At 45.3% G+C, this 26,529-nt stretch overlaps 1 protein-coding gene across 1 annotated transcript in view; it reads left to right on the top strand.

Moving 5' to 3' along the window:
* Positions 1–26,529, top strand: part of MDGA2 (MAM domain containing glycosylphosphatidylinositol anchor 2) — a 574,798-nt gene that overhangs the window by 94,025 nt on the left and 454,244 nt on the right. Inside the window, exon 2 of the mRNA XM_070738239.1 lies at positions 11,175–11,314. Coding sequence (XP_070594340.1) covers positions 11,175–11,314 — 140 coding nt within the window. The remainder of the gene's footprint in view (positions 1–11,174; positions 11,315–26,529) is intronic.

The raw sequence follows: 26,529 nt of genomic DNA, 5'->3' as shown, positions 1-26,529 counted from the left end.
GGGCCCGGGACAGGGGTTTATCCTCTGTCCTGGTGCTCCTTGACCTCTCAGCGGCTTTCGATACCATCGACCATGGTATCCTTCTGCACCGGTTGGAGGGGTTGGGGGTGGGAGGCACTGTGCTTCAGTGGTTCTCCTCCTACCTCTCTGGCCGGTCGCAGTCGGTGTTAGTGGGGGGCCAGAGGTCGACTCCTAGGTTTCTCCCTTGTGGGGTGCCTCAGGGGTCGGTCCTCTCCCCCCTGCTATTCAACATCTACATGAAACCGCTGGGCGAGATCATCCAAGGACATGGGGTGAGGTATCATCAATATGCGGATGATACCCAGCTCTACATCTCCACCCCATGCCCAGTCAACGAAGCGGCGGAAGTGATGTGCCGGTGCCTGGAGGCTGTTGGGGCCTGGATGGGTGTCAACAGACTCAAGCTCAACCCGGATAAGACGGAGTGGCTGTGGGTTTTGCCTCCCAAGGACAATTCCATTTATCCGTCCATTACCCTGGGGGGGGGGGAATTATTGACCCCCTCAGAGAGGGTCCGCAACTTGGGCGTCCTCCTCGATCCACAGCTCACATTAGAAAAACATCTCTCAGCTGTGGCGAGGGGGGCGTTTGCCCAGGTTCGCCTGGTGCACCAGTTGCGGCCCTATCTGGACCGGGACTCACTGCTCACAGTCACTCATGCCCTCATCACCTCGAGGTTCGACTACTGTAATGCTCTCTACATGGGGCTACCTTTGAAAAGTGTTCGGAAACTTCAGATCGTGCAGAATGCAGCTGCGAGAGCAGTCATGGGCTTACCTAGGTATGCCCATGTTTCTCCATCACTCCGCAGTCTGCATTGGCTGCCGATCAATTTCCGGTCACAATTCAAAGTGTTGGTTATGACCTTTAAAGCCCTTCATGGCACTGGACCAGAATATCTCCGAGACCGCCTACTGCCGCACGAATCCCAGCGGCCGATTAGGTCCCACAGAGTGGGTCTTCTCCGGGTCCCGTCAACTAAACAATGTCGGTTGGCGGGCCCCAGGGGAAGAGCCTTCTCTGTGACGGCACCGGCCCTATGGAACCAACTCCCCCCGGAGATTAGGATTGCCCCTACTCTTCCTGCCTTCCGTAAACTCCTTAAAACCCACCTTTGTCGTCAGGCATGGGGGAATTGAAACATCTCCCCCTGGGCATGTTTAATTTATATATGGTATGCGTGTGTGTATGTCTGTTAGTATATGGGGTCTTTTAAATCTTTAAACATTTTAAAAACTGTTGGATTATTTATGATTTGTTTTACATGTTGTGAGCCGCCCCGAGTCTTCGGAGAGGGGCGGCATACAAATCGAATAAATAATAATAATAATAATAGAGGTACCACTGTACAGGTAATTTTTTACTTACAACAGTTCATTTAGTGACCATTCAAAGTTAAAACAGCACTGAGTTTTAGTTGCATTTCACACTTATAACTGTTGTAGCATCCCCCATAGTCACGTGATCGGAATTCAGACATTTGACAATTGTCTCATATTTATTATAGTTGCAATGACCCAGGATCATGTAATTGCAAAGTCAACTGTGTCAGTAACTTAACAACTGCAGTGATTCACTTCAGAACTGTGGCAAGAAATGCCATACAATGAGTCAACATTCACTTAAATATCTCACTTAGCAACAGAAATTTTGGGCTCAATCAGGGTCGTAATTCGAGAACTACCTATATTCTATCTCTTGATTTAGATCCAATGTAAAATGAATGCAGTCACGGCTCCAAACTCATTTGCTAGATTTTTGCTCAGTTTTGCTTTTTCCTACTGGGACTCAATCTAAAAGTTCTGCAATAAGCATTATCCTCTGGTGTAGGCATTAGGCAATTTCCCCTTTAGTTGCAACAATCCGCCTTTATCCACCTGGGATGAAAGTGCTGAGTTTCAAAGCTAAGTGTTCTAATGCTGAGACTAGGAATAGGGAATCTGATATTGTTTATACTTTTTGCTTCTTAATGAAAATGCTATTTTCAACATTATAATTAAAAGGAATGTACTTGTTTCATCAGCAAGATAAAGATGCCTTTGAAATTAGCTTGATTCTAGATGATTGGAAATTAATTTCTATGTATGTATGTATGTATGTATGTATGTATGTATGTATGTATGTATGTATGTATGTATGTATATCAGTATGCTGATGATACCCAGGTGTACATCTCCACCCCATGTCCAGTCAACGAAGCAGTGGAAGTTATGTGCCGCTGCTTGGAGGCTGTTAGGGTCTGGATGGGTGTCAACAGACTCAAACTCAACTTGGATAAGACGGAGTGGCTGTGGGTTCTGCCTTCCAGGGACAATTCCATCTGTCCGTCCATAACCCTGGGGGGAGAATTATTGACCCCCTCAGAGAGGGTCCACAACTTGGGCATCCTCCTCGATCTACAGCTCACATTAGAGAACCATCTTTCAGTTGTGGAGAGGGGGACGTTTGCCCAGGACCGGGACTCACTGCTCACAGTCACCCATGCCCTCATCACCTCGAGGTTCGACTAATGCAATGCTCTCTACATGGGGCTACCTTTGAAAAGTGTTTGGAAACTTCAGATCGTGCAGAATGCAGCTGTGATAGCAATCATGGGCTTCCCGAGGTATGCCCATGTTACACCAACACTCCGCAGTTTGCATTGGTTGCCGATCAGTTTCCAGTCACAATTAAAAGTGTTAGTTATGACCTATAAAGCCCTTCATGGCATCGGACCAGAATATCTCCGGGACCGCCTTTTGCCGCACGAATCCCAGTGACCGATTAGGCCCCACAGAGTTGGCCTTCTCCGGGTCCTGTCAACTAAACAATGTCGTTTGGCAGGACCCAGGGGAAGAGACTTCTCTGTGGTGGCCCCGACCCTCTGGAACCAGCACCCCCCGAGATTAGAACTGCCCCCACCCTCCCTGCCTTTCGCAAACTCCTTAAAACCCATCTCTGCTTTCAGGCATAGGGGAACTGAGACATCTCCCCTGGGCCTATACAGTTTACGCATGGTATGGTTGTGTGAATGTTTGCTTTTAACAATGGGGGTTTTAGTCTTTTTAAAATTATTAGATTTGTTGTACATTGTTTTATTGTTGCTGGGAGCTGCCCCGAGTCTATGGAGAGGGGTGGTATACAAATCAAACAAACAAACAAATAAACAAACAAACAAACAAACAAACAAATAAATGTATTTGTTGAACAAGTATAAGATAGTAGTTTTTATAAGCATAACATAAGTAGACTAATGATTAAAAAAGGAGAATAGGACAGTAGGACAGGGACTAGTGATGGGCAAACCCAACGGTGTTCGGGTTCGGCAAGTTCGGACGAACTTTACGCAAAATTCGGCCGAACCCGAACCGAACTCAAACCCAAACGGGGAATCCCTCCCACGAAGAGATTCCGGTGGCGGAGCTTTGACATCACCGGCAGGTTGCTAAGGACGCCAAGGTGATCACTTCCTTGATTCCATGGAATCCAGGAAGTGATCACCTTGGCGTCCTTAGCAACCTGCTGATTACGTCAAAGCTCTGAACACTGAACACGACCCCGAACTTTGTCCGAAGTTTGAAAAAAAATCGGGTTTGTGTTCGGCATACCAAACACTGCAAAATTTGGTATGGTCCCGAATTGTGCGGGTTCAGTTCGCCCATCACTAACAGGGATGGTAGGCACAATGGTGTGCTTATGCACACACCTTACAAACCTTTTAGAAAAGGGGAGAAGTCGACTGTAGATGATCTAAAGTTAAAGATTTGGGGATTTGGGGAAGAAACCACAGTCAGGTAGTACATTCTGGGTGTTGATCACTCTATCACTGCTGAAGTCTGCAGCCTAGTTTGGAGCAGTTTACATTTAGTCTGTATCTATTATGTGCTCGTGTGTTGTTGCGGTTGAAGGTTAAGATGTCACTAACAGGAAGGACATTTTGGTATATGATTTTATAAACTGTATTTAGATCAGATTGGAGGCGACGTTGTTGTAAATTGTCTAATCACAGTACAGTGATCCCCCGGTTATTGCGTCCCCGACCATTGCGAACAGGGTAATTTGCGATTTTTGAACCCGGAAGTCAAAACACCATCTGCGCATGCGTGCCCTTTTTTCTATGGGCACGCATGCGTAGATGGCGCCCGGCAGATCAGCTGCTGGGCGGCTTCCCTGGGTCTTCCCCCTCTTGCTGGCGGGAGGGCGAAGTCCCCCCCAGCACCCGCTCGCCCGCCCTTCGCCCTTCGCCCGGGAAGTTTGCCAGGAGTCAGCGGAGAACGGCGCAACTGTTTTAAAATGATCGGAGCTTTCCAATGAGTCCCGAAGACAAACGTCAAACTTCCGTGTTTGTCTTCGGGACTCATTGGAAAGCCCCGCGGGTGTTTTAAAACATCCCCGCCGACATGGGGGGCTCGCTAGCACCCCCCCGAACCCCCAACCCGGGTTTGGGGGGTGCTAGCAAGCCCCCCATGTCGGCGGCAACGTTTTAAAACACCCCCGCGGCTTTCCAATGAGTCCCGAAGACAAACGCGGAAGTTTGACGTTTGTCTTCGGGACTCATTGGAAAGCTCCGATCATTTTAAAACAGTTGCGCCGTTCTCCGCTGACTCCTGGCGAACTTCCCCGCTTTAGGAGTCAGCGGAGAACGACGCGCCTGCTTTAAAACGATCGGAGCTTTCCAATGAGTCCCGAAGACAAACGTCAAACTTCCGCATTTGTCTTCGGGACTCATTGGAAAGCCGCGCGGGTGTTTTAAAACGTCGCCGCCGACATGGGGGGCTTGCTAGCACCCCCCCAAACCCGGGTTGGAGGTTCGGGGGGGGTGCTAGCGAGCCCCCCATGTCGGCGGCGACGTTTTAAAACACCCGCGCCACCCCCAATCTTCGGCTCCTCGCTAGCGCTGCGGAAGTTAAAAACACCATCTGCACATGCGCAGATGGTGTTTTTACTTCCGCAGCGCTACTTCGCGAAAACCCGCTCGTTGCGGGGGGTCCTGGAACGGAACCCTCGCAACGAGCGGGGGATCACTGTATTTCAAGTCTGGTGGAATAAGGTATTTTGTTGCGAGGGGAGGAGTGAAGGACTCTTCTTGTGAAATATTTCTGGACTCTTTCAATTGTATTAATGTCTGATATACAATGCGGGTTCCATACAGGTGAGCTGTATTCTAGAATTGGTCTGACAAATGTTTTATATGCTTTGGTTAGCAGTTCAATGTTTCTAGAAAAAGAAGCTACGTAAGATAAGATTAACAACTCTTAATGCTTTTTTTACAGTGGACTCTAGCACTTAGGTCATTGGATATGAGTACTCGGAGGTCATTGACAGAGGGAGGGTCATCTACAAGTTCATTTTCACCAAGTTTATATTTAGTATTCTAATTCTTTTTACCAATGTGTAACAAAGAGCATTTGTTGGTTGAAATTTGAAGTTGCCAGTTGTTAGACCATTCAGCTACATAGCCAAGGTCCTTCTGATGGATAGCAGCTCTGTTGGTGGTATTAAATAGTTTAACATCATCAGCAAAGAGGACACAGTTGCCTGTCATATGGTCACAAAGATTCCTTATGTTATGTATAGTATGTATAGATATAGAAATATCTAAGTTGCCTTTTTTCTTTGCAATGGTACCAAAAAATGTCTTTTTTCTAAGGTATTTTTGCACTTTGCATCCTAACCCACCACTCTGAAATTGTTCTCCTATATAAGCCCTAACAAGTCCTAACCCTGCTTAACATTTTGAGATTGATGTCATCTGAATTGTCCTTAATTAGAGGTAATGAATAAATTAGAAGGATATTTTTTGAAAAAGTCAACTCAAAGATGAGTATTCTTGAGCTAGATTTCATCAGCTGCTCTGGTTCCCTTGAATTAGTAGTAATTTTAGTGATTCCTCAGAAGTTATTTTTTCTTATTTTTCCCTGTTTGGATGTTTACATTTTCTTGTTTTGTGCAACTTTCCATATAGCACATACTCATTTTCAAATGCATAATTCAGAATATTTTATGGGTTTTCAAATTTTGACCACAGAAGCCTGAATCAAATAATACTGTACATTGTTGTCCTCTATTATGATGCTTGGCTTGTTTGCAGAGTTCAGAAATCCAGTCCGATTTCTATTATATTTTTTAGTCAAGTGGGGGACAGAAACTCAGAAGAAAAGGGTGAGAATAATAGAAGAGAATATTTGTAGTACAGGACTGAACTATGGAGTTCTTGGTATTCTCTGAGTTGGATATTTACTTGCAGAAGTATCATTACCCAACTAGGCAATGATCTGCACATCTTAGATTTAATCCACACAAGACCGAGTGGCTGTGGCTATTGCTTCCTAAAGACTATATCAACATCAATCCTTGGCTCTTGGGGGGTGTTGTGATTCCGTCTGAGGCTCCTCAGGGAACGGCTGAACCTCTGCCAGCTCCATGCTCAGAGGGGGAGGATGAGGAACAGGAGGAGGAGGAGGAGGCACAGGCAGATGGGGAGGAGGAATATCAGGCCGAGGGAGAGGGAGAACAGCCTGAGTCCCCCGGGGTGGAGCTCTCCCCAGCAAGCAGCCTGGAGTCCTTGGATGAAAATGCACAAGCCATCATCGATCTCAGGCAGAGAAGAGCAGCACAATGAAGGGGACAATTAGCCAGGTATTTCCAGCCCTAAATAGGCAACAGCTGGGTTTGGGTGTGGTTCTCCCCAGAAAGGCTGAAAAGGCAGACCCACCCTTCCTGTATTGTGGAGTATTATCTTTGGGAGTCCTGGGACCTGGCTGTGATCTTTGGCGTTTCTGACTCTGGCTTGTGGCCCTGAAGGCTGAAAGGTGGTCCAGCAGATAACCTTCTCTGTATACTTACTCACTCTGATGAAGTTATCAAATTAGGAAATGAGGTGTGCAAACAAACAAACAAGCTCAGAGAGCATCAAGAAGTCTAAAAGTGAGCATACTGTTTCTGGCAGATTGTTTGTGGCACATTATATACCTCTGTGGACCAATCTGAATATTGAAGTTTTCCACCAAGCCTGTCTGTTCTCACCTTCTCTACCACCTGGCTCATTCACTCCCCAGATGCTGTTGCAATGCTTTGATTGATGCTTCATGTTTTCTCAGTCGCAGGACAGATATTATTATTAGGTATCATCTTCCCAACCATCTTTCTATGGCACATCAAGGGACTTTTTCACCAGGTTTTTCTGTAGTTATTTCAAGCTGTAACTTGAGCAGTAGTTAACTCCACTATTATTTTATAATGGCTTATTATTATTATTATTATTATTATTATTATTATTATTATTATTATTATTATTATCAGTACAACACAGCAAACGAGATCACTATGCTGGATTTTGTATTTCATCACCAGTCGGGCGCTTCCCAAGCACCTAGGACTGCGTGATGTAGCGGCGAATTATGTTTGCCGATCCCAGTAAAGCGGCCTTTTGCAACTGACAGATGGAGATTTTGTCAATTCCAATGGTTTTCAAATGTCCGCTGAGATCCTTTGGCCCAGCGCCCAGCGTGCCAAGTACCACTGGGACCACTTTCACGGGCTTATGCCAGAGTCATTGCAGCTCAATTTTTAGATATTATTATTATTATTATTATTATTATTATTATTATTATTATTATTTAGATTTGTATGCCGCCCCTCTCCGAAGACTTGGGGTGGCTCACAACAGTAATAAGAAACAGTGTAACAATAAAAAATATATAAAAACCCCGACAATTAAAAACCATACAGCACATACATACCAAACATGAAATATGGCTTAGCCAGGGATTGCTAAATGTCCTGGTTTTAATCCCTAGCTGACATTTTAAAAATAAGCAGTTTGGGTAGATTTTTAAAAATATTATTAATAACAGCAGCAGCAGCAGCAATAAGAACAACAACAGAGTTGGAAGGGACTTTGGAGGTCTTCTATTCCAACCCATTGCTTAGGCAGGAAACCCTACACTATTTCAAACAAGTGGTTGTCCAACATCTTCTTGAAAACTTCCAGTTTTGGAGCATTCACAACTTCTGGAGGCAAGCTGTTCCACTGTTTAGTTCTAACTGTCAGGAAATTTCTCCTTAGTTTTGAGATTTATTTATTTGTTATTGATTTATTTTTATTTTATTTTAGTTAATAACAAGTATAAGTATAAACATGGACATAAACTCAGGAAATGGGTATGAATGCATGGGAACAAAAGGACAGATGGTAGACACGCTGGTGCACTTATGCACACCCCTTACAAACCTCTTAGGAATGGAGTAGATAGTTTAAGGTTAAAGTTATTGGGGGGGGGTTTGTATCTATTGTTTGCTCGTGTATTATTGTGGTTGAAGCTGAAGTAATCATTGACAGGTAGGACATTGTAGCAGACAATTTTGTGTACTACGCTTAGGTCAGACCATAGGTGGCGTAGTTCTAGGTCAGTTATGGTATGGCATGGATGCCACAGGTTGCACACAGATCCATATCTGCTGGCACATGAGTCATTGGCCTAGCTCAGCTCCAATGTGTATGTGTGTGGCTGCCAGCTGATTTTTGGCTCACACAGAGGTTCTGGGAGGGCGTTTTTGGCTTCCAGAGAGCCTCCGGGGGATTGGGGAGGGCATTTTTACCTCCCCCAGTTACAGGGAAGCCTTTGGTGCCTGGAGAGGATGAAACACAATGCTACTGTTATCCAAGACCAAAATTTCAATCCTGGTGGCATAAGGTATTATATTGTGAGCAGAGGAATGGAGTACTGTTCTCCTGAAATACCTCTTGGTCCTGCACAATTGTATTAATGTCCAATATAGAGTGCAGATCCCAGACAGATGAGCTGTATTCGAGAATTGGTCTAGCAAAGATTTTGTATGCCCTAGTTTGCAGTACTAACACTACTGGAGAAGAAACTTTGCAACTAGATTAACAACAACTCTTAATTGGGCATTTTTGGCAGTGGCCAATATAAACCAAAACCCACCCACCCCCATACATAACTTCTGTAGCGCACTTGATCCTCACCACATTAAACCTGGATTGAAAATTATCTCTAAATTCTATAGAGTATTAGTTAATGTTTCACATCCTGTGTTTCCCTCACCCCAAGGATTAGAATTCAACTGTCTGGTGAAATTAAGACAAGTGGAGGGCTCCTACTTTATTTAATGATGATTGAATCTTGTAATCTCTACATCTGCAAAAGGCAATCATGATGTCTGTCCCATCAATGGCAGCCAGCTTTTCATTATGGGTTGTGTAAAAACAGAAAAGAGGATGAATCCCATCATGCCAACTCCTTAATTTTATTGTCCTCATTAAGGCGCTTCCTTGTGTAATGAGCAAGATAATACATTTCAAGCAGCATATATAATGAAAAAGGAAGAATAATGAAAAGTTAATTTTGTGTAAATTAAGAGGAAAAATACCTTGAGTTAAAATTAAAAATATAAAGTTTCCTTCGGGGATTTTGGAGATTAATAACATGGTGATGAATGCAACCCTTATCCATTAATACTTTGCAGGGGAAACAATATTGCTAAATACATGGCATTTTTTCAGCCTGCAAGAATATATTTATTTAGGGGCTCTGTGTGTGTGTGTGTGTGTGTGTGTGTGTGTGTGTGTGTGTGTGTAAACTTATTACTATTGGTGCTACAACACTTGTATTTTTGGTGATACAAGAAGGAAACACACTCAGGCTCCTGGCATACTTGGTGGGGGAGCAGACCTCTTTGTATAGAGAAATGTCAGTTTACTATCAACCTTACCAGGTAGATCGGACAGGAATATAACCAAATGAACTTATTCTATTTTGTTGCAAGGCTACGTTAACAGAATCTTGCAAGTCTGAAAGAACAATTCTCGCTGTATGTCCTGTATAGCCTGAGAAACTAGGGAGGGTCTCACCGAGCCTCTTTGCGCTGCCCACTATACAGCTGCATATTCTCCTAAGGTTTTTCCAACATAGCATTGTATCTATTGCACCCATATAGGCGACTCCGAAAAGATGTCTGACTATCTACTGACAACAGAACGTATGATTATGTATTAATTCTTTATAACTTACTACTCTGCCTCTGGCACTAAATATTTGTTTCTGTTCCTTGGTGGCAAAGTGGTTTCATTTGGTCCATTAATCTAAATCATATAACAACAATAGCCACCATAACAGCAGCAACATGTACATGGGGTCTTTTAAGATGTTTTAGTAAATTTTCATATTTTATAGTTATTAGATTTCTCATATATTGTTATATTTAATGTTGTACGCCACCCTGAGTTGCCTCGAGAAGGGCGGCAAAGAAATCAATCAATCAAACAAACAAACAAACAAACAAACAACAATAAAAAACAGTACAGTGTTCCCTCGATTTTCGCGGGTTCGAACTTCGCGAAGTCTATACCACGGTTTTTCAAAAATATTAATTAAAAATACTTTGCGGTTCCCCCCCCATACCACGGTTTTTCCCACCCGATGACGTCATATGTCATCGCCAAACTTTCGTCCACCTTTAATAAATATTTTTTTAATAAACTTTAATAAAGAAACATGGTGAGTAATAATCTAAATGGTTGCTAAGGGAATGGGGAATTGCAACTTAGGGGTTTAAAGTGTTAAGGGAAGGCTTGTGATACTGTTCATAGCCAAAAATAGTGTATTTACTTCCGCATCTCTACTTCGCGGAAATTCAACTTTCGCGGGTGGTCTCGGAATGCAGCCCCCGTGAAAATCGAGGGAACACTGTACTCCAAATGTTGCTTGTACATATCCGCCACCCAGTCTTCCTACTTCAAATTCTTTGCTGATGTCAGCACTATGAGGTAGTCTGCATTAGGAAACCAAAAGTCTGGATGCTAACGCTACTTGCATTGTAAGGTTATAGTAACAGAAGCTTGCAAATTTGGATGTTTTTCTCTGCCTTTACATTCAAGAGAACTGGGGAGAGTCAAATCTGAAGAGCTTTCTAAAATGATGCTTCTTGCTTTTGACTCAGATTTCTTTTCTCATTGTCTTAATTGCAAATGTTCTTCCTATTCCTCGGAGAGGGGCGGCAAACAAATCCTATAAATAATAATAATAATAATAATAATAATAATAATAATAATAATATTATTATTATTATTATTATTATTATTATTATTATTATTATTATTATTATCACAGTCCATTACAACTGATGAGTTTTCCTTCTGCTTGTCTTTACAGCCCCACCCACAGTGAGGATTATCCATTCGGGCCTCGCCTGTAACATTGAGGAAGAGCGGTATTCGGAAAGAGTGTACACCATCCGTGAAGGGGAGACCCTGGAACTGATGTGTTTGGTTACGGGCCATCCCCGCCCACAGGTGAGCCTCCTGCTGTGATGATTTGCATGGTCTATCCACCGTGATTTTCTCTTCCATGGTATTTGTTATCTATCTTGGGTTGCTACCTCAATAGGTAACTACAGAGTTGGCCACAGAGAGCTACTGTATGTCTTCCCAGGATCATGATAGCAAGATTTTTCTAGGTTGTATCGAGCTGTACATGATAATATTGTCACGGATTGTAAAAGTCCGTTTGAACTTCAAACCACGGAGGTGATGGAATTCAGAGTTCCAAGCATGCTATTCAAAGCAAGCTTTCTTTTGTTATGAAAGTAAAAAATAAACAATGTCTGGATAGACAAAAGAACAAAACTTACATCATGGAGTCTTAAAGGCAGAGAACAATAACAGGAGCAAGAAGGCGGAAATGACAAGGCAGGATATTACATAAAATATGGGAGGTGATTAATGACAAGGCACACATGTTAACTCTTTAATTACTGAATGTCTCTGAGGCTGGCAATATTCAGCGTGACAAATATTAATGTAATAGTGAACCTATGGCACAGGTGCCACGGGTGGCATGCGGAGCCATATCTGCTGGTACGCGAACCATTGCCTTAACTCAACTCCAATGTGCATATGTGTGCCGCCAGCCGAATTTTGGCTTGCACAGATGCTCTGGTAGAGTGTTTTTGGCTTCCAGAGAGCCTTTGGAGAGATGGGGAGGGCGTTTTTACACTCCCCCCAGCTCCAGGAAAACCTTTGGAGCCTGGGGAGGGTGAAACATGAGTGTATTGGGCCACCAGAAGTTGGGGGCGGGGGAAGCTGTTTTCTCCCTCCCCAGGCATTGAATTATGGGTGTGGGCACTCACACATATGCGATAGCGCATGCCCATCCTCTTTCAGCACCCAAGGGAAAAAAAGGTTCACCATCACTGTAATAGTTGATATGTATCTTGATTGTACAAAAAATCATTTATAAAGAGTGGATCCACATATTTTGAAGTAGAAATTCTGAATTCTATAATTCAAACCAAGTAAGAGAAATGGAGCAACATTGGTGTTTTCTTAAATGGGGAATATCGGTGTCCTGGAAGAAGGATTTCAGCTTTTTAAATCTCACAGTGTCCTTTATATTGCCTCAGGCCTTTTAATGCTGTGGCATTTCTGCTACTGTGTGGTGTTTTAAGGAGTTCTGTGTTTATCTCTGCTGTTTTTCTAAACTGCCCTTTGGATTGCTTTTTAATAGCATTTCTCCAGTTGTCTCAAGTGAAAAAAGTTGTGGTTTAATTGCTTGTTTGGTGCTTATTTCTGTTGACCAGAGACTAAGTGTTTCTGAATGCTCTTTTCATTGAAAACTGTAAACAGCAGCTGTAAATGGTCAGCATTAAAGAGCAACTAAATGAAAATGGGTAAATTGTGACCACGGTGCTTGAAAGCAAGAGACTCTAAGTAAAGATTATTGTGCTTTTTTTAACTTTCCTTTTTGTCTCAGTTCTGCATCTTTAGATATTTTCATGTACAAAAATTGCACTGAATAATGATGTTTTGGCAGACAACTTTGCCTTTTATTTAGTACTGCCCTTAACATTGACCCCATTGTTTTATTAGAGTATTACCTTAGGATAATTGAAAGAAGTTAGGAAATCTTCTGTATCAATGACTCAATGAACTGAGAGACAAATTGATTGGGATGTTTGATGTATGAATGTAGTGATTATATGATTGGGCTTTTACTATTATGATCTATCTATCTATGTATCTATGTATCTATGTATCTATCTATCTATCTATCTATCTATCTATCTATCTATCTATCTATCTATCTATCTATCTATCTATCTATCTATCTATCTATCTATCTATCTATCTATCATATATCTATCTATCATATATCTATCTATCTATCTATCTATCTATCTATCTATCTATCTATCTATCTATCTATCTATCTATCTATCTGATTTCTATGCTGCCCCTCTCTGAAGACTCAGGACGTCTTACAACATATAAAAAATAGCAAATTACAATAGCATTAATCCAATTAAAGTAAAATTAAATAGCTACCTCTAAATATTAAAATCAATCACACCCAATCATGCAATCATTCAATGACCAGGTTCCAAGATCTGATGGCCCAAGCCTGATGACATAAATGAGTCTTAAGACTCTTATGAAAGGTGAGGAGGGTGGGGGCAGTGCGAATCTCCAGGGGGGAGCTGATTCCAGAGGGCTGCCCCCCCCCACAGAGAAGGCACTTCCCCAGGTCCCGCCAAACAGCATTGTTTAGTTGACAAGACCTGAAGAACGTCAACTCTGTGGGACCTGATTGGTCGCTGGGTTTCATGTGGCAGTAGGAGGTCCTGCAAGTAAAGAAACAGCTCCTAATCTGAGCTAAATATCCCTTTAGTCTGTCAGCACATTTTAAAAAGTGATTTGTATCTGATTTTACAGCCTTTTTCTAAAGTGAATCACTGTAGTTGTTAAACAAATGATGCAGCCATTAAACAAATATTTCATCCCTCATTGACTTTACTTGTCAGAAGATGTTTGGGAAAGTTACAAATGGTGATCATGTGACCCTGAGACACCACTACCATTATACATATATACCAATTGCCTTTTGCTCAAATTGATTATGTGACTGGGAATCCTGCAGTGGTCATAACTATTAGGACCAGTCATAACTAATTTTTGTTAGTGCCATTGTAATGTTGAAGGGTTGCTAAATGAATAATTATAAATTAATAATTACCTCTATGGCTTAAATGTTAATATTACTGGGAATCAGTGGTGAAATCCAATTTTTTTTAACTATCAGTTTGGTGGGTGTGGCTTGGTGGGTGTGGTGTGGCTTAGTGGGCGTGGCTTGGTGGGCGTGGCAGGGGAAGGATACTGCAAAATCTTCATTCCCACTCTACTCCAGGGGAAGGTTAGTGCAAAATACCCATTCTCTCCCCATTCCATGGGAAGGATACTGCAGAATATCGATTCCTACCCCACTCTTGGGGGAAGGATACAGTGTTCCCTCATTTATCTGATTGATGCTTACCATTTTGATGATGCTGACTTTCTTACCTGAATTTAGTTACAAATTCTTATTGCAGTAAAATTGCATGTACTGTATATGTATATGGACATGTACGGAACATGCATACAGTGGTACCACTACTTAAGAACGCCTCTACTTAAGAACTTTTCTAGATAAGAACCAAGTGTTCAATATTTTTTTGCCTCTTCTTAAGAACCATTTTCTACTTAAGAACTCGAGCCCGGAAATTTTTCCCAGGAAATTTGAGAGCGGCACGAAGGCCCGGACAGTTTCCTGCCATTCCCCCTTTAATCCCGGCCATTTTGGGCTTTTCTGGGCTCCCAGAGGAGCCTTTCAGTGGCGCTTAAGGAGGCTTTGGCAGTCCAGAGCGAACAAAGCATTTTCCTTTCTCTGGGTGCTTGGAGAGGGATTAAACCTCTGCCAGCGCCCAGAGAAAAAAACCGATCCCTTCGCTCTGAGCAGTCCCTCTTGTTTTTTTAAGCCTTAAAGTTTTGGATTATTTTGATTCCCCTCACCTCACTTTCTTTCTTCAACAGCAACTGTCCTCCTCCTCTTTTTCCTCCTCCTCCCACCCAAATTCTGAGCTTTTATTTCTTTCCCAATGGTTTGCACGCATTATTTGCTTTTACATTGATTCCTATGGGAAAAATTGCTTCTACTTACAAACTTTTCTACTTAAGAACCTGGTCACGGAACAAATTAAGTTCTTAAGTAGAGGTTCCACTGTATTCCTAAAGAACTTTGTGAAATGCCTGATTAACAATATTTTTCCACTGAAGTGAGTTGCATTTATTCTATGACATTTACACAGTGCTGAATACATCCCCAATGTTCATTTTAAACATATAAATGATGGAAAGCCTTTTTTCCAAATATTTCCCCAGTGGGTATCTAACCTTGTAGGTAGTAGAGACAGTCCAAGAAGCAGCATTGTTGAAAAGGAGACCAACAAATGTAAAATTTGTTGGGGAATTCTTTTTTCTTAATTTAGTATCACTGCACAAGGAGGAAAATGTAATGTCTCTCTTCTACATTACTGTATTATTATCAGGAATCTGCAGGATCTAAAAGAAATATTGTTCCATCATGACATAAACTTTAGTATGTACATGTGGCATCACTAAGATATGGATTAAAATGCAGAGATTATGCACAATACCAGGTTTGTAATTTCCATTCCCTTGATTCCCCCTTACAGATGTCATATGCATAGGATCATCATCTCCCCCCCCCCCCAGGTATAAGATTTTTATTTTTCTCCACCATAAAGTAAAACAATATAAACACAACAACAATGCTCAAAATCAATCATATATAAACTTTTCTTATTACTCCCTCAATGGAGGCTCTTATCTCTCCTCGTCTAAAATTTTCTATTATTATTATACAACATTATCAATTTTAAAAATCTAAATAATTTTTTTCCTCACCGTCTTACTATAAAAAGTTACATTACATCAATGCAAAGAATAATAAACCTCTCTTATCTAAATTTTAACGTTGTATCATATAGCTAAATTCTATATATATATATATATATATATATATATATATATATATATATATATATATATATCTTTAGTAAAATAAACTATTCATAATATATCACCTACTTCATAAAATAAACTTCTATATGTTTAAAATCTAAACAATAAGTAAATTTTGTGTTATATCATTATATAGTGCTACCACCATTTCTCATCTATGCCTTTCTCATCTGGCTTCCAAAGTTTAAAATCAAATTCTCATGTTTCATTTTTTCCAAAATTAACCATTTACTAATACATACATATCTCTTAGTTTTCTATCAAATCATAAAACTTCCCCCAAATTTTATAATAATCCAAGTCTGGTTTATCTTCAAGTTTCAAAGTCAATCTTCTCATCTCTGCACAATCCATATTTTCCCCCAAAACTTCCCTTTCCGTTGGTATCCTATTCAATTTCCAACATTGTGCATATACAATCCTAGCTGCTGTAATTATATGTATAATTAAATATGTCCCTTCTTTATCAAAATTATCTGGTAAAATACCCAGAAGGTATATCTCGGGCTTAAGATCAATAGTCTTTCTTAAAATCTTCTGAATCCAATGTTGAATTTGCGTCCAAAATTTATGTGCTTTTAATGATCCCATAATCCCTTGCGGGGTGCAGTGAGGGCAACTGAATGAAGCCGAGTGTTTACAGGATGGACACTTTTCCTGTTGCCAATGCAGAGTTATATTCAGCAGATATATTCTCATCATGCCCAAAGAGAAAAATATCTGCCTCCACCTAGGATTGAATTTGCAGGATACAAAATTGGTCATTGTACATGGGTAAAGGACATTTAGGTGCTCACAAATTACTTGCTTATTTATTTATTTACTTACTTACTTACTTACTTACTTACTTACTTACTTACTTACTTACTTACTTACTTACTTACTTACTTATTGGATTTGTATGCCGCCCTCTCCGGAGACTCGGAGCGGCTAACGGCAACAATAAAACAGTGTACAATAGTAATCTAATACTAAAAACGATTAAAAACCCATTAATATAAAAACCAAACATACATACATTTCAGATATATCTACCAGCCAAGCTATCAACTAAGGCTTGAGACACCTGAAGCTTGTAAACCAGGGCTAGGGCCTTGTTCCCGACGCACAGCTGACGCAGGAGGTTCCCCTGAGCCCCTGACATCAGCGGAAGTAACCCAAGACCTCGCTCCACAGCCTCCTCAAACCCCCAGCAGCAATCCCAACGCCCAGCTGACAGCGGAGCCTTGCACAGGCATACAGCTGACGTAGGAACGTCAGCGGAAGTAGCCCAAACCCGCTCCGTGATCCGGCTTTGTATCCGCAGCCTCCTTTAACCCCCAACAACAATCCCAACGTCCAGCTGACATCGGTGCTTCGTACTAGCATACAGCTGACAGTGGGAACGTCAGCGGAAGAAGCCTTAATCTCCTAGCTGACGCAGGGGTTTCCCCAGAACCCCCAGACGTCAGTGTACGAAGAAGCCCCAGCCCGGCTAGAACGTAAGAATCTGAGCTTCAGGGGGTAATTTGCATACTCCTGGTGCATGCTGGGAAGAAGCTAAAAGCTCACCGCGAGGCAAAAGAACACCGGGTTTGCTGACCAGGGAAGCAGAGGAAATCACCAACCCAGCAACAAGAGCAGACATGTCACCTCTGCACTCTCCCGCACCCACCCTGCAACCTACCACACACATAAAGAACAACACAGAGAGAGAGAGAGAAGATACACCAACCATGCACACAGAAGTCACTCCCCGAACAAGCATAGATGAAGACGGAACTGAATCCATGGTGTGCTGCAGTTTGTGCTCCATGTACTCACTCCTCCCCTCAAACCTCCAAAACTTTACCTGCAACAAATGCAAACTCATCCAGCTACTTGAGGAAAAAATCGAAAACCTAGAGAAAAACCTAACAACCCTGAAGCACCAACATCACAATGAGAAAATCCATCAGACTCCCAACAAAACCAACACCCCAGAGGAGCTAAGCCGAATCCACGCCCCAGAAGCAGTAAATAGCTGGACACACATCACCCTAAGACGAAAAAACAAGCCTCCACCAACTCCAACCCTCCTCCTCCCAACCCCACTGCCTACAAGCAACAAATATTCAGTACTCTCGGAACAAGTAAACCTGCAAACATCTGACAAAGAACCACCAAGAACCAAGCACAACACAACTCCACCAAAAGCCTCAACAACAGAAGCTAACCTCCCTCACCCCAAGCCAGCCAAAAAGAAAAGGAGAGTACTGGTAATTGGAGACTCAATCCTCAGGGGAACTGAGCCTCCCATATGCAGACCAGACAACCAATCTAGAGAGGTGTGCTGCCTCCCTGGAGCTAAAATCTCTGACATAACTGAAAACCTCACCAAAATACTCAAACCCACGGACTACTACCCACTATTGGTGATTCATGCGGGAATCAACGACACAGGGAAAGACATGAACCAAATTATGAAAGACTATGACCACTTGGGCAACACAATCAGAAAAACAGGTGCTCAGGTTGTTTTTTCTTCCATCCTCCCCACTAGAGGACGACACCCTGCCAGAGAACGCAAAATCCCGCAGATAAATCACTGGCTTAAAGGATGGTGTCGCCATAAGAACTTTGGCTTCCTCGATCATGGCCTGCACTATCTCCAAGAAGGGCTTCTAGCAAGCGACGGGCTACACCTCACTAGAGCGGGGAAGAACCTCCTAGGCAACCGACTAGCCCAACTCATCAGGAGGGCTTTAAACTAGCTCTGAGAGGGGAGGGTGACCAAACTATACGACAAAACACTGAACAAAACAAGGAAGGGGAACGGGACAAGCCTACAAACAAACCTGAGAATAAAAAATTTCTACCTGCAAACAAACACAAACATTTAAAATGCCTGTACACAAACGCACAAAGCTTGGGAAACAAACAAGATGAACTGGAATTATTAATACACGAGGGCCAATATGATCTAATTGGAATCACAGAAACCTGGTGGGACAAAACACACGCCTGGAACACACAGATAATGGGTTACAACCTCTTCAAGAAGAACAGGTCAAACAAGAAAGGAGGAGGTGTTGCACTATACATCAAAGACCACTACACTGCCACAGAACTACATCCAACCAAAGATGATAACCCCCTAGAAATCATATGGATCAACATAAAAGAAAAAAAGAGCAACACCACAATTGGAGTATACTACAGACCACCCAATCAAACAGACACAATGGACGACCTCTTCACATGCCAACTAACAGACATATGCAACAAACACAGCACGACAATAATGGGGGACTTCAACTACCCAGACATCAACTGGAAAACTAACTCAGCACTGTTGTGGTTCAGCCTGGGACCCCTCCGGGAATGGCTGATTTGCTGTCGGCTTCCAGCTCAGAGGGAGAGGCTGAGGACCAGGAGGTGCAGACTGACGAGGAAGCGGAATCCCAGGCTGAAGAAGAAGGACAGCCAGAGTTCCACCAGGGGGAGCTCTCCCCAGCAAGCAGCCTGGATTCCCGGGGGGAAGATGCTCATGACATCATAGATATGCGACAAAGGAGAGCTAATCAGAGACGAACTCAATTGGCTAGGTATTTCCAGCATTAGAGGTCACAGCTGGGTTTGGGTGTGGTGCTTGGGAAAGGATAAAAGGCGGCCCCACCCTTCCTGGCTTGTGGAGTTTTATCTTGGAGATTCGTGAGACCTGTCTGTGAACTTTGGTGGCTACAATCCTGGTTTGTGCCTTGGACTATTGAAACCTTGGGGGGGTGTGCCAGCAAGAAGCTTGTGAAATTGACTGGACATCAGGACCCTGTTGTAACGTATTGTAACCTGTCTGCTGTGAAGACAGGTTTTCCTTTGTGCTTATTTTTTCCTGCTATAAAATACTTTTGGATTTTACCAGAGTGTCTGGCTGTTTTTTCAGTGGGTGTGGAGGTCTGGGAAAACCCAGACAGAACAGAATAAAACTCCACCAACCACCAGACACCTGGTGCTCATTTTGGAGGGGTGGTTTGGTTGTTTTGTTCCTTGCTCTTTGCTGCTGGTTCCTGGTTGGACTTCTTTTGTTTGTCGGCTTCCTGTTTTTGCCTGTCACCATGGATGTTTCTGCAGCTGACATGCAGGCTGTCTTTGCAGAGTTGCGAGGGGACATTGCTCACTTGACCCAGACAGTCTTGTTATTACAACGTCAAGTGGAGGTTTTGTCCCAGGCGGCCCCACCCCAGGCGGCACCTGTGGTACCACCTCCAGCACCTTTGCCCAGAAGGAAATGTTTTGTGGCGATGCCGGAAAAGTTCTGGGGGGACCGGCGGCTGTTTTCTGCGTTCCAGAGCCAGGTGCAGCTTTTTTGGCGTTTCTGTGCAGTTTATTGGCTGGCCCTGCAGCGTCGTGGGTGGCACCTTACCTGGCCCGGGATGATCCGCTACTCCAGGACTACAATGCTTTTTGTGACTTGCTGCATCACCAATTTGCGGACCCGGTGCAGGAACAAACGGCCACGCGGGCGCTGAAGCAATTACGCCAGGGTTCGCGCCCCCTGGTGGACTATATGGCTGACTTTAGGTCTCTGGCCGGGCAAGTCCAGTGGAATGAGGCTGCCCTGATCGAGGCCTTTCAAGATGGACTATCCGACACGATGTTGGACGCCTTAGTGCATGAGGTGATGCCCGGCACGTTGGACGGTTTGGAGCGGCATTGCTTGGCAATAGAGGCCAGGCTGTTGGCCAGGGAAGTCCGTCGAGCGGGACGGTCCAACCCCCGTGCATCAGGCGTCCCGCCGACACCTGTTTCGCGGCGGGGGTTGTCAACCGTAAGCACCCCGGCTCCGGTCCCTGCGCCCCGACGTTTTTCACCAGCGCTGCCTCCACGCTTGATGGATCGTGTTGCTGCCGGGGAGCCGATGGACGTAAGTTACGCTCGACCCCGACAGACCCCGGAGGAACGAGGGCGTCGGCGGGCAGCTGGGTTGTGCTTCTATTGTGGGGCCCCGGGACATTTTGCTGTCGTTTGTCCCCACAAGAGGCGGAGCACCGTGGCTGCCGTCGTTCCTGTACCCTACAGCCCTCCCGTGCTTCCCATGGCGTCCCCTGTGCAGTTACAGGAGACAACCCCTGGTGTCCCCGTTCCTGCCCTGAACTCTCCGATGGCGGGGCCTTCGTCTGGATGTCCTCCGTCGCCGGAACGATCGGGAAACGAGGGGGGCCCGGCTTGGTGGCAACACTAGGTCGGGCGGGGATCCCACTTTCGTCTGACTCCACGACTCCCGAATTTGGACCGTCTCGACACCTGACGCTTGCGGTGACCTTGCATATCGCGCAACGGACTCGGACTTACCCCGCGTTGGCCCTTGTGGATTCGGGGGTGACGACGAACTTCTTAGACGAAGCCTTTGCCCAACGTCATTCCTTGCCCCTTTGTCCTGTTACCCCGCCATTAACTGTGGAGACTATCGATGGGCGGGTTTTGTTGGCTGGTCCCATCCGTTTCCAGACTCTGCCGGTGCGGATGTGCATCGGAACTCATGAGGAGGCCCTACAGTTTTATGTTACCAAGGGGCTTCATTTTCCCCTCGTGTTGGGGTTGTCATGGCTGCGTGCACATGACCCACAGGTGGTGTGGTCTCAGAACTTGGTCACCTTCTCCAGTTTGCAGTGCGTGGACCATCACCGACATGTGTGCGCAGCCCACGGCCCAGTAGTTCCCGCGATTCAATTACCCCGTTGCCTCGAGGAATTCGCCGATGTGTTCAACGAAAAAGAGGCGGATCAGCTACCACCACATCGGACGTATGACTGTGCCATTGACCTGCTCCCTGACGCCAAGCTCCCGGCTGGTCGTTTGTACTCCATGTCCGAGCCGGAGCTTGTGGCTCTCAAGGAGTTTGTGGAAAAGAATCTGGCCAAGGGATTTATTCGGCCATCCAAGTCCCCTTTGTCTGCCCCTGTTTTGTTCGTGAAAAAGAAAACAGGCGATCTTCGCCTCTGCTGTGACTATCGCCGCCTTAACGCCATCACAGTGCGGAATAGGTACCCCTTGCCCTTGATCCCTGAACTCATGGACCGGTTGCGGACGGCAACGGTATTCACCAAAATCGATTTGCGCAGTGCGTATAATTTGGTCCGGATGCGGGCCGGGGATGAGTGGAAGACAGCGTTTGGCACGCGTTACGGCCACTTTGAATATACAGTGATGCCATTTGGCCTCACCAACGCCCCGGCCGTGTTTCAACATCTGATGAACGACGTGTTCCGGGACATGTTGGACCATTTTGTGGTGATTTACCTTGATGACATTTTAGTGTATTCCCCGAACCATGCCTTGCATTTGACCCATTTGCGCCGGGTCCTGCTCCGGTTGCGGGAGCAGCAGTTGTATGCCAAGCTGGAGAAGTGCCAATTCTTCCAGACTACCGTCGAATTCCTGGGGCACATTTTATCTCCAGGTGGCATTTCCATGGACCCGAACAAAGTGGCCGCACTTCAGTCTTGGCAACCTCCACGACGGGTGAAAGACGTACAACGTCTTTTGGGGTTTGCAAACTACTATCGGGCTTTTGTTCCGGGGTATGCCACGTTAACCACGCCCTTGACTCGGTTGTTACAAAAACAAGTCCCATTTGGTTGGGGGGAGGCGGAACAGCGGGCTTTTGATGCCCTGAAAGCGGCGTTCATGGCGGAACCGCTTCTGCGCCATCCTGATCCCGCTCAGCCGTTTGTGTTAGAAACCGACGCTTCAGATGTAGCGGTTGGCGCAGTGCTTCTCCAAGCCCATCGGCCCGGTGACATGTTGTTTCCGTGTGCCTACTTCTCCCGGAAGCTGTCTCCCTCGGAAAGGAACTATACTATTTGGGAGAAGGAACTTTTAGCGGTGAAGGCCGCCTTTGAGCATTGGCGGCATTACCTGGAGGGGGCCCGTCATCAAATCGAGGTACGGACGGATCACCGGAACCTTGAGTATTTGCAGACGGCCCGGAAATTAAACCAGAGACAGATCCGCTGGTCTTTCTTTTTCGCGCGGTTCAATTTCCGCATCAGGTACACTCCCAGTGCCCAGAACCCCCGAGCGGATGCCTTGTCGCGCAAGCCAGAATACACGCACCCGAAGGAGCTGGCCCCTCTGCAGACAGTGTTACCCCCTGCAGCTTTGGCTGCCACTCAGGACCCAGTAGACTTGCGTCACCGTTTACGGGAGGCGCAGCGTGAGGATGGGTTTGTAGCGCAGAGAGTGCGGGAGTTAACACCCAATTCCCCATGGACGTTTCAAGACGGTCTGCTTCGGTACCGGGGGCAGCTGTATGTTCCCGCCGGCCCAGTGAGAGGGTTGATTATGACCCAGTGTCATGACTGTCCAGTGGCGGGGCATTTTGGTCTGTTTAAAACATTGGAGCTAGTCTCTCGGACATTCTGGTGGCCACGCCTCCAAGATGATGTGCGTTCCTATGTGGCCACCTGTGTCCAGTGTCGTACGGCCAAGGGGGTGACTGGAGCCCCACCGGGATTACTGCAACCTTTGCCCACGCCTGAGAGACCCTGGGGTGCTGTGTCCATTGACTTTGTCACTCATTTGCCTTCCTCTGCTCGTTTCACGGTAGTCATGGTGGTGATGGACATGCTCACCAAGATGGTGCATTTTGTCCCTTGCACTAGGGTGCCCACTGCCCAACTCACGGCTCAAATGTTTATTAGTCACGTGTTTCGGTTACATGGGCTTCCGGATCGAGTGGTCTCTGATAGGGGCACACAATTCACAGCCCGGTTTTGGCGGGAATTGATGTCGGCCCTGAATGTGTCCGTGTGCCTCGCCTCGACGCAGCACCCCCAGACCGATGGCGGTACAGAAAAAGTGATCGGGATATTGGAACAATACCTGCGGTGTGTAGTGGCGGATCGCCAGACGGATTGGTCCCGGTTTATCCCTGTAGCGGAGTTCGCTTTCAACAATTCCCGTCACTCATCGACCCGGCTCACGCCCTTTTTCGCAAATTATGGATTTCACCCTCGCTTCTTTCCCTTGACCCTCCTAGATTCCCCGGTGCCTGCTGCTGAGGACTTTCTCTCAGAGCTGCAGGCGGTTCACGAGATGGTGAAGAGATACCTGAATAAAGCCAAGGAGGACTACAAGAGGGTGGCTGATCGCTCCAGACGGGATGTGCCCCCCTTGGTGGTGGGGGATCAGGTGTGGTTGTCCACGAAATATGTAGCCTCTGAATTACCCCGGCACAAACTAGATCCCCGGTTCCTGGGTCCTTTTCCCGTTGAGCGGGTGATTAATCCGGTGGCTTACCGGCTCATCCTGCCGGACAACTTGCGGGTTCACCCTGTGTTTCACCGTTCGCTGCTAGTCCCTGTCCCTCCTGATTGTCCGCTCCGTCCCAATGTTCCCGTGTTTCCTGCCCCGTGTGTTCGTGATCACCTCCCTGAAGCTATGGTACATGACGTTGTGGATTCCCGTTGGGTGGATGGGTGTTTCCAGTACAAGGTGCAATGGGTAGAGGGGGATCCGGATGATTGCTCCTGGGTGGAAGCGGCGTTGTTGGACGCTCCCGATCTTCTTCGGGCTTTTCACGCCCAGTTCCCTCAGAAACCGCGTCCTCTCCGCTGGCAGGTGGGGAGGGGTCTTCCGCGGGGGGATGGTGTTGTGGTTCAGCCTGGGACCCCTCCGGGAATGGCTGATTTGCTGTCGGCTTCCAGCTCAGAGGGAGAGGCTGAGGACCAGGAGGTGCAGACTGACGAGGAAGCGGAATCCCAGGCTGAAGAAGAAGGACAGCCAGAGTTCCACCAGGGGGAGCTCTCCCCAGCAAGCAGCCTGGATTCCCTGGGGGAAGATGCTCATGACATCATAGATATGCGACAAAGGAGAGCTAATCAGAGACGAACTCAATTGGCTAGGTATTTCCAGCATTAGAGGTCACAGCTGGGTTTGGGTGTGGTGCTTGGGAAAGGATAAAAGGCGGCCCCACCCTTCCTGGCTTGTGGAGTTTTATCTTGGAGATTCGTGAGACCTGTCTGTGAACTTTGGTGGCTACAATCCTGGTTTGTGCCTTGGACTATTGAAACCTTGGGGGGGTGTGCCAGCAAGAAGCTTGTGAAATTGACTGGACATCAGGACCCTGTTGTAACGTATTGTAACCTGTCTGCTGTGAAGACAGGTTTTCCTTTGTGCTTATTTTTTCCTGCTATAAAATACTTTTGGATTTTACCAGAGTGTCTGGCTGTTTTTTCAGTGGGTGTGGAGGTCTGGGAAAACCCAGACAGAACAAGCACTAAGCGGAAAGTCTGCCAAATTTCTTTCCAGTCTAGCTGACAACTTTCTAACCCAAAAAGTTGAAACAGGAACCAGAGGGAATGCTATATTAGACCTGATACTAACAAACAGGGAAGAAACAATAGAGGGAATAGAAGAAGAAGGGAAACTGGGAGAGAGCGACCACGTCATCCTCAAATTCAACATAGTGCAATCACTAGCTACTATACCCAACACCACTACAGTCCCAGACTTCAGAAAAGCGGACTTTAACAAGCTCAGAGCGAACCTTGAACAATGCCCCTGGAACGAACTCTTAGAAGGAAAAACCACTCAGGAAGCCTGGGCGATCCTAAAAAACAGCATCATAGATGCCCAAAACAACGCAATCCCCATGAAAAGGAAAAACAGGAAAACCAAAACTAAACCTGCATGGCTAAACAAAGCCCTCGCAGATGACATAAAAGGAAAAAAAGCTAAGTACAAACAATGGAAAGAAGGACTCATAACCAAAGCGGAATATCAGCAAACAGCCAGTTCCTGCAAACAAAAAATAAAAACAGCAAAGGCACAATATGAACAACACCTTGCAGCGGAAGTCAAAGACAACAAAAAAAGATTCTTCCAACACATCGACAATAAGAAGAAAATCAAAGAAACAATCGTCACACTAAAAAACGAAGAGGGTAGAGAAATCACAGACAGCAATGACCAAGCACAGCTACTCAACGCCTACTTTGCATCAGTCTTCACACAAAAGGGAACCTCCCTCCAACCAATCTGCAATTTAACTGCAACAAACTGCCCCAGAACCGAACTCAACATAGACAAAAGCACAGTGAGGGACTACCTGAGGGAATGCAGCTGCGAGAGCTATCATGGGCTTTCCTAAATTTGCCCATGTCACACCAACACTCCGCAGTCTGCATTGGTTGCCGATCAGTTTCCGGTCACAATTCAAAGTGTTGGTTATGACCTATAAAGCCCTTCATGGCACTGGACCAGAATATCTCCGGGACCGCCTTCTGCCGCACGAATCCCAGCGACCAGTTAGGTCCCACAGAGTTGGCCTTCTCCGGGTCCCGTCAACTAAACAATGTCGTTTGGCGGGACCCAGGGGAAGAGCCTTCTCTGTGGCGGCCCCGACCCTTTGGAACCAACTCCCCCCAGATATCAGAGTTGCCCCCACCCTCCTACCTTTCGTAAGCTCCTTAAAACCCACCTCTGTCATCAGGCATGGGGGAATTGACATGTTCCTTCCCTCTAGGCTTATAAAATTTATGCATGGTACGCTAGTGTGTATGATTGGTTTAAATTTGTGGTGTTTTTTAAAGTAATTTAAATATTGGATTTGTCGTACATTGTACAGTATTGCTATTGCTGTGAGCCGCCCCGAGTCTGCGGAGAGGGGCGGCATACAAATCTGATTAAAC

Source organism: Erythrolamprus reginae, chromosome 1, assembly GCF_031021105.1.
Source record: "Erythrolamprus reginae isolate rEryReg1 chromosome 1, rEryReg1.hap1, whole genome shotgun sequence".
Lineage (NCBI taxonomy): Eukaryota > Metazoa > Chordata > Lepidosauria > Squamata > Dipsadidae > Erythrolamprus > Erythrolamprus reginae.
The sequence above is the reverse complement of the archived record's forward strand: the minus strand, read 5'-3'. Positions and strand labels throughout refer to the sequence as shown.